The sequence below is a fragment of the Amblyraja radiata genome, chromosome 1 (genome assembly GCF_010909765.2).
Source record: "Amblyraja radiata isolate CabotCenter1 chromosome 1, sAmbRad1.1.pri, whole genome shotgun sequence".
In the NCBI taxonomy this organism is placed as follows: Eukaryota; Metazoa; Chordata; class Chondrichthyes; order Rajiformes; family Rajidae; genus Amblyraja; species Amblyraja radiata.
In genome coordinates this window covers 169556657-169564281 of record NC_045956.1, presented here as the reverse complement: position 1 = coordinate 169564281, position 7625 = coordinate 169556657, and the positions used below count along the sequence as shown (strand labels likewise).

The window sequence follows — 7625 nt, the reverse complement described above, 5'->3', positions numbered from 1 at the left end:
ATGTTTGCAAAATTGTATGTCTTGGCTTTTAATAAAATGTTTTCAGAAAATGTATTGGTTGTAAAATGTTTGCAAAATTGTTTGTCTTGGTTTTAAAATGGTTGCAACAGTTTGGATAAAGTGGATGGATAAAGCGGAAATAAACATTTTATTTGATCAGGACTGTGTTTAATTGCAAAATTGGCGCTCATTCCCGTGACTTCCACTTAATGGCATGTTGGTGCCGATGACGTAATTTCAGTTAGCAGCAAGATGGTGCTGAGGGCGTAATTTCCGGTTCGTGGCAAGATGGCGCTGACTGCAGAAGGCACAGTGTGAAGACGTTGTTGAATAATTCAAGAGAGCTTACTGCTCTGCGTATGGTGAGTGTGTTTGTTGGACGTTATTTAAAGCACGTTTTTCCTTCAGCAGCAGGAGGCTTTGAACATTTGAATCATTCGGTTTACACACTGTATGTTTACCACGTTCTGAAGTTACTTGGCATTTTAGTTTTGGTTGTGAGTGTGTGAGTGTGTGTGTGTGTGTGTGTGTGTGTGTGTGTGTGTGTGTGTTTGTGTGTGTGTGTGTGTGTGTGCGTGTGCGTGTGTGTGTGTGTGTGTCTGTGTGTGTGTGTGTGTGTGTGTGTGTGTGTGTGTGTGTGTGTGTGTGTGTGTGTGTGTGTGTGTGTGTGTGTGTGTGTGTGTTTGCAGTAAATGTATTGGTTATAAAATGTTTGCAAAATTGTTTGTCTTGGCATATAAACAATGTTTTCAGAAAATGTATTGGTTGTAAAATGTTTGCAAAATTGTTTGTCTTGGTTTTAAAAAAATGGTTGCACTCCAGCGCTCGTGGTGCCGGCGGCAGCAGATGCCCGGTGGCGAGGGTGGTGCCGCGGACCTTGGCTAGAGCCGAGCCTGGTGCTGGAACTGGAGTGAGGGCCGAGCCCGGGGCTTGGGATGGGTCCGTGACTGGGGCCGAGAAAGAAGCCGCCGCTGGAACCAAGGATGAGCCTTGGTCCGTGGTCAGGGACGAGCCCGGAGATGAAGTCAGGGCCTGGACTGGAGCCCAGGCAGCGGCTGAGCTGACGACTGGAGGCTACAGCCAGAGCTGGGCCGAGTACGATAACCAGGCCGACTTCCAGGCCCTGGTACTGCACTACGACCTGGGTTGGTGCTGGGGCAGGGAATGGGAGTGAGGGGAGGAGGATGAGGGAAATGAGGAGGGAGATGGTGTGGTAGAGGAAGATGGGGGAGGGGGGGGGGGTGTGGAGGAGGGAAATTAGGAATGGTGGAGGGAGATGGCCCCTCCCTATCTAGACTCACTCCCACCCTCTCTACCCCCCTCCCTTTCCCTCCCTTGCCCTCTCCCTCTCTACCCTCCCTGCTCCCCCACTCTACCTCCATTCCCTCCCTCTCCCTCTACCCCTCTCCCTCTCTCCCTCTCTACCCCCTCCCTCTCTGCCCCTCTCCTTCTCTACCCCTTCCCCCTCCCTCTACCTTCCCTCTCTACTCCCATCCCCCTCTCCCTTTCTATCCCCTCCCCCTCCTGCTCTATCCCCTCGCTCTCCCTCTCCACCCCCTCCCCCTCTACCACCCCTCCCTCTCCCTCTCTATCCCCCTCCCTATCCACCCCACCTACCTCTCTACCACCCCTCCCTCTCTACCCACTCCCTCTCCCTCCCTCTCCCTCTCTGGCCCCTCCCCTCCCTCGCTACCCCCCTCTCTCTCTGCCCCCCCTCTCTACACCCCCATCCCTATACCCCCTCCATCTCTAACCACCCCCCCCCCCATCTCTATAACCCCTCCCTATCTACACCCCCCTCCCTCTCTAGGGATTGAAGATGGAGGGTGAAGAGGAGGAGGAGGGAGTGCTGTGGGATTAGGAGAAATGAGCCACATCTACACAGTTGGGGGCTATGCCTGAGTGGAGCAATATTGCGTTGGGGGAACGGCTTGCGTTGGGGGAATGGGTGAGTGGTGGAATCTTGCATTGGGGGAGCTGCACTTGGTCTAGTAGATATTATAAATGATGATTGCTGGTTCTCTGTCTCGATTTGTCAATATAGTCTGGGGTTAGTCCAGAATATCAAAAGCTGGCTGACCGACAGAAACAGAAAAATAAAAAATAGGTGCAGGAGTAGGCCATTCGGCCCTTTGAGCCAGCACCGCCATTCAACATGATCATGGCTGATCATCTAAAATCAATACCCCGTTCCTGTTTTTTCCCCATATCCCTTGATTCTGTTCTCCCTTAGAGTAACTCTCTCTGGAATACATCCAGTGAATTGGCCTCCAATACCTTCTGCGGCAGAGAATTCCACATATTCACAACTCTCTGGGTGAAAACGTTTTTTCTCCTCTCAGTTCTAAATGGCCTACCCATTATTCTTAAACTGGGACCCCTGGTTCTGAACTCCCCCAATATCGGGAAAGTTGGCCACTACAAGTAATGATCAGCCATGATCATTTTGAAAGGCTCGAAGGGCCGAATGGCCTACTCCTGCACCTATTTTCTATGTTTCCATGTTTCTATGTTTCTAATATAGGCAATCTTCCTTAATACCATTGCACCATATCAAATTTAGGCCCGAAATGTAGGCCTGAATGGTTCACCTTCCCCTCCCCACAACGTGCCCGTCGGACGATGGGACCACTAACCCACCCGAAGGCTCGTCGGACGACGGGGCCCGTTCGAAGGCTCAGTGGACGACATAACTGGGAGGAAGCTGGAGATGTCGGACGTGAGGAGCAAGGGCTGGCAGGAGGGTGACCCTGGGTAATGCCTCCAGTGTCTTCAAGGTGGGCTGCAGGAGGCGCCCCTGGGGCGAGGATGGTCAGGTGAGGAGAGGAGAGGAGAGGAGAGGGACGTCAGTTCGCTGGAACTGCTCCAGTACATTAATTAGTTCAGAGATACAGCACAGAAACAGGCCCTTCGGCACACCGAGTCTGCACCGACCAACAATCCCCGCATATTAACATTGCCCGACAAACACTCGGGACAATTTACATTTACACCAAGCCAATTAACCTACAAACCTATATGTCTATGGAGTTTTGGAGGAAACCAAAGATCTCGGAGAAAACCCACACGGTCACAGGGAGAACGTACAAACTCCGCACAGACAGCACCCGTGGTCAGGATCGAACCTGGGTCTCCAGCGCTGCAAGCGGTGTAAAGCAGCAATTCTACTGCTGCGCCATCAAGCCGCCCTAATATTATTAACTCTATTCATAATGTACCATTAAATGTTTTACATTCATTGCTTGAAATTTAATTTGTGAAATACGAACACAAATATGAACACAGACATCAGGGCAGTACTATAGGTGCAGCATTGTCAGTGACAGACATTTCATGCATTCTGAAATAATCTCAAAAAAGAGCAAGGTGTTTGTATTTTGTTTATTTAATGTTAATGGTTATTCCAAGTGTTGCATTATTTCACATTTATTTAACACATCTGTACATGTCTGGAAACCTTTACAGGTTATAATTTCTATCTATTCAGCATCAAAACGTAATAGTATTAAACATTTATCGGCTTGAGCTTTAGGTAGCGAGGGTTTGTGCTGCAGATCACGTTTCCCCAGAGACGCGCGTTAATCTGAGGAGAAGATGCTCCTGGAGTTACACGCAGGATCCAATGTGCAGCTCTCTGCAATGAATGAACAGCACAAGTGAAGTTTATTATCGACATACATTCAACCATCTCCAACAACAGCGTTACCATCGCAACGTTTAAGAAACAATTAGCCTGGTACATGTTTAGGACACGTTTAGGATTTGGGCCAAACACAGTACAGACTAGTGTAGATGGGACATGTTGGCCGGTGTGTGCAAGTTGTGCTGAAAGGCCTGTTTTCATGCTGTATGATCTATGACTAAGGCTATTTAAACCAGTTAAAGCATAACATTGCCAACTCATGAGACATAGAGAAGGAATTAATATCCATTTTAGTTTGGTGAATAATCCAATCTGTGAAATGGACCAGGTAATGCTGGAAGTACTCAGCATCTGTGGAGATGGAAACAGAGTTAATTTTTTCATTTCTATCGCTTTTACTTACAACTAGGAAAGGTTAGAGAAGTAAAGCAAGTTAGAACTTCGCTCTGAGTCAGCATTGACTCAATGGGCCAAATGACTTTATTCTATTAGGGCAACACTGTGGCGCAGCGGTAGGGTTGCTGCCTTACAGCGCTAGACATCCGGATTCGATCCTGACTACGGGCATAGGTTTAAGGTGAAAGGGGAAAGATTTAAAAGAGACTGGAGGGGCAACATTTTAACTCAGAGGATGGTACATGTATGGAGCATGAGGTAGTTGAGGCAGATGTAATTACAACATCATGTGGACAGGTACATGGACAGAAAAGGTATTGAGGATCGGGGCCAAACAAATAAATAGGAATGGATAGATATAGAGAAGGCAGGAGAATAGGGTTAAGAAGGAAGGATAGATCAGCCATGGTTGAATGGTGGAGTAGACTCAATTGGCAGAATGGCCTAACTCTGCTCCTATGACATGAACTTATGAACTATCATGGGTTTTTAACTGAAGGGGTCCATGGCAAAATGGACCATGCACTTCATCAGAACCTGGAAACTTAGATTATTTTGAAATTAAGACAATTTGAAACAAAACCATTGGAGCAGTCCCTCAAGATTCAGGGACAGTTTCTTCCCAGTTGCTATCAGGCAACTGAATCATCCTACCACATTCAGAGAGCAGTGCTGAACTACTATCTACCTCTTTGGTGACCCTCGGACTATCCTTGATCGGACTTTGCCGGTTTTACCTTGTTCTAAATGTTATTCCCCTACCGTGTATCTACTGTATACACGGTAAATGGCTCAATTGTAATCAGGTATTGTCTTTCTGCTGAGTGGTTAGCACGTAACAAATGCTTTTCACTGTACCTCGGTACACGTAACAATAAACTAAACTCAAACTAAAAGACTTGGCTGAAACGCCCAGCGTTTTCTGCTTCTGTTCCAGATATCTTGCATCAACAGTTTCTGTTATTATTAAAACGCTGCAGTTTTCTTCCCATTAACACCCAATCCCCAATCCCTCTGCTAGTTCTCTCCATCTCCCCCACCCCGGAGCCATGGTGTTGGGAAGTGGAGGAACTAAACTGAACTGAACTGAAAGTGGTTTAAAGTGGCAGCATCTCACCAGCAGTGCAGCAGGTTCCCGCCGCGGCACATTTCCCACCGTTCGTGCCACAGAGCCTGCCGGCAGGTTCACACGGAGAGAGCAGGTAGGATTCCTTTTGGCACCTCAATGTCTCCGACGTTCCGAAGAAGCAGCCGATCTCCTCCCCGCAGCAGATCTTCTCCCCGAAGCACTGGCCTCTGTTGCTGGGACCACAAGACATGCACTGGGCAAGAGCACAGAATGAATTACATCAGTAAGACCAGTCTCTGACAGAGATAAACCAGTATCACCAAACCCCAATGGCAACACCAATCTTGTTATGGAAAAGCGAGGCAATGCAGTTGCGCAGGCAGGTGGGACCGGTGTAGCTGGGACATGTTGGCTGGTGTGGGCACATTGTGCCGATGGGCCTGTTTCCACACTGTATCACTCTATGACTCTACAAAAAAAAGACACAACAGGGAAACAGGCCCTTCGGCCCAACTTGCCCACACCTACCAACATGTCCCAGCTACACTGGTCCCACTGGCCCATATCCCTCTACACCTGTCCAACCTGTCTAAATGTTTCTTAAAAATGGATAGGTAACAAATCAGGTCGAAAGTCCTGGCCTGTAACATCACTTATCCATGTTCTCCAGAGATTATGCCTGACCCATAAAATATAGGATCAAAATTAGACCGTTCAGCCCATCGAGTCTACTCCACTGTTCAAACATGGCTGATGTATTTTTCCCACTCAACCCCAATGTCCTGCCTTCTCCCCGTAACGTTATTGTCAAAGAGCGATATTATTTAAGAGCGTTCCCCTGTTGATCAATCACATCATGATTAGTGCCATTTAGAATCTTTATAATTGGTATATTCGTTTGGTCGACAGGGTCTGTTCATTTTCATTATCAATCTCAGCTACCAATCCCTATGCCCAGCCGCACACAAACTGCCTCTCTCTCTGGTGGAATTATAATACCTTGAGAAATGTAATACCAATGCCAAATGTGGCTGCCTTGTCTTTGGGATGAATTGTATCAGTTGGACAGAGAAACAATTTGCAAATACTTACATCCTCAATCCCATTCCCTTTGCAACCTGTCTGACTGCAGGCTTCTCCACTGCTGTAGTGAGGCCCAACATATGGGCCAAACATTGGCAAATGGGACTAGTTTACTTTCGAGATACAGTGTGGAAACAGGCCCTTCAGCCCACTGACTCCGCACTGACCAGAGATCCCTGCATACTAACATTATCCTACCCACACTAGGGACAATTTACAATTAAACCAAGCCAATTAACCTACAAACATATACATCTTTAGAGTGTTGGAGGAAACCGGAGATCCTGAAGAAAACCCACCCAGGTCATGGGGAGAACGTACAGACTCTGTGCAGGCAAGCACCCAGACGCAGGATCGAACCCAGGTCTCTGGTGCTGTAAGGCAGCAACTGAACCTGGCACCAAAACCATCAGATTAGTTGCATGTCGTTCGGCTGTAGGGCCTGTTTCCATGCTGCATGAGTCGAAACACCAAGTACCGTTATCCTACACAGTAGCTCCACTGAGAACAACTGATCTCTGATTTGCTGAGGGCAATATTCCCTGGAACGTGAGTGTTCAGGACACATTTTTGTCAAGGATTAGTGTGGATGACACACTAAGACCACAGTTAAGAACAAAGGGTTTGCATTCAACAGTCTGTACAGGACGGGTCACTAACTCTTATTCCACAGCCAGTCATGTTGGAAGCCAACCTTGGTTAAGGACCATGCCAATGCCTGTCGGAGGCTGCGGGAAGAACCCTGTGCTACATACAGTACGGAACAGTTGTGACATTCCGTACTGGTTCTCAACGTGAAAATGCCATTTTGAGGAACAAGAAACCATGACGAGCCATTAGTACTGGACGATGCATGAAGAAAGCTTCTCCTTACCTGTCTGATGTCCATGTCCATGATGGACCGTTTGCCTCCTTGAGGACAGTTGCTTATGTAACAAGCCGAAGCGATGGAGACGAGGAAGAGGAGACCGACAGTGAGGCAAGCGGAGTGCATGATGTTCTCCTGGTGTGTCTGACAACAGGAAACCTTCCAAACTGCACTGAGCAACTTCCAATCCACTCCCTTTTTATACCCTTCAGAATACTCCGTGCACTGCGATGCTATCATGTTACTTATTTTTTGTTAGCTGATTACACTCATACAATGCAACTCACAATTCACCTGAGGTCAATCCATGACCTCGATATTTTAATTTTACAAACGCTTAATTTGTTTAATGCATAAAAGTGCAGGCCATTCCAAACTGAATTATCATTTACCAATTAAAATCTACTGATGTATTTTAATGCATAAAGATCATCACAATCAAGGGATGGGTGGAAATTAACAGTCCAAATTAGTGTGATTTAGGGAAAGGTTTGGGGGTCAGAAGTGTCTGGAATTGATGAGGTAATAAATTGGACTGAGCTTTCCGTCAGAAGACATGAATGAGT

General features: G+C 47.2%; 1 protein-coding gene across 1 annotated transcript; it reads right to left on the bottom strand.

Moving 5' to 3' along the window:
* Positions 1-3578: 3578 nt before the first annotated feature.
* Positions 3579-7185, bottom strand: LOC116976804 (mesotocin-neurophysin MT-like). The gene is made up of 3 exons (XM_033026774.1): positions 7066-7185; positions 5157-5361; positions 3579-3634 (listed from the first exon to the last, which is right to left on the bottom strand). The coding sequence occupies exons 1-3, from the start codon at positions 7183-7185 to the stop codon at positions 3579-3581; spliced, it is 381 nt and encodes a 126-aa protein (XP_032882665.1).
* Between the last annotated feature and the right edge of the window lie 440 nt (positions 7186-7625).

Excerpts from the sequence above, each read along its gene's own strand:
- LOC116976804 (XM_033026774.1), bottom strand. The coding sequence starts at position 7,185 with ATGCACTCCGCTTGCCTCACTGTCGGTCTCCTCTTCCTCGTCTCCATC. Across the intron at positions 5,362-7,065 it reads TGGACATGGACATCAGACAG|TGCATGTCTTGTGGTCCCAG; the intron begins GTAAGGAGAAGC and ends GCTCTTGCCCAG. Across the intron at positions 3,635-5,156 it reads GGGAACCTGCTGCACTGCTG|AGAGCTGCACATTGGATCCT; the intron begins GTGAGATGCTGC and ends CATTCATTGCAG.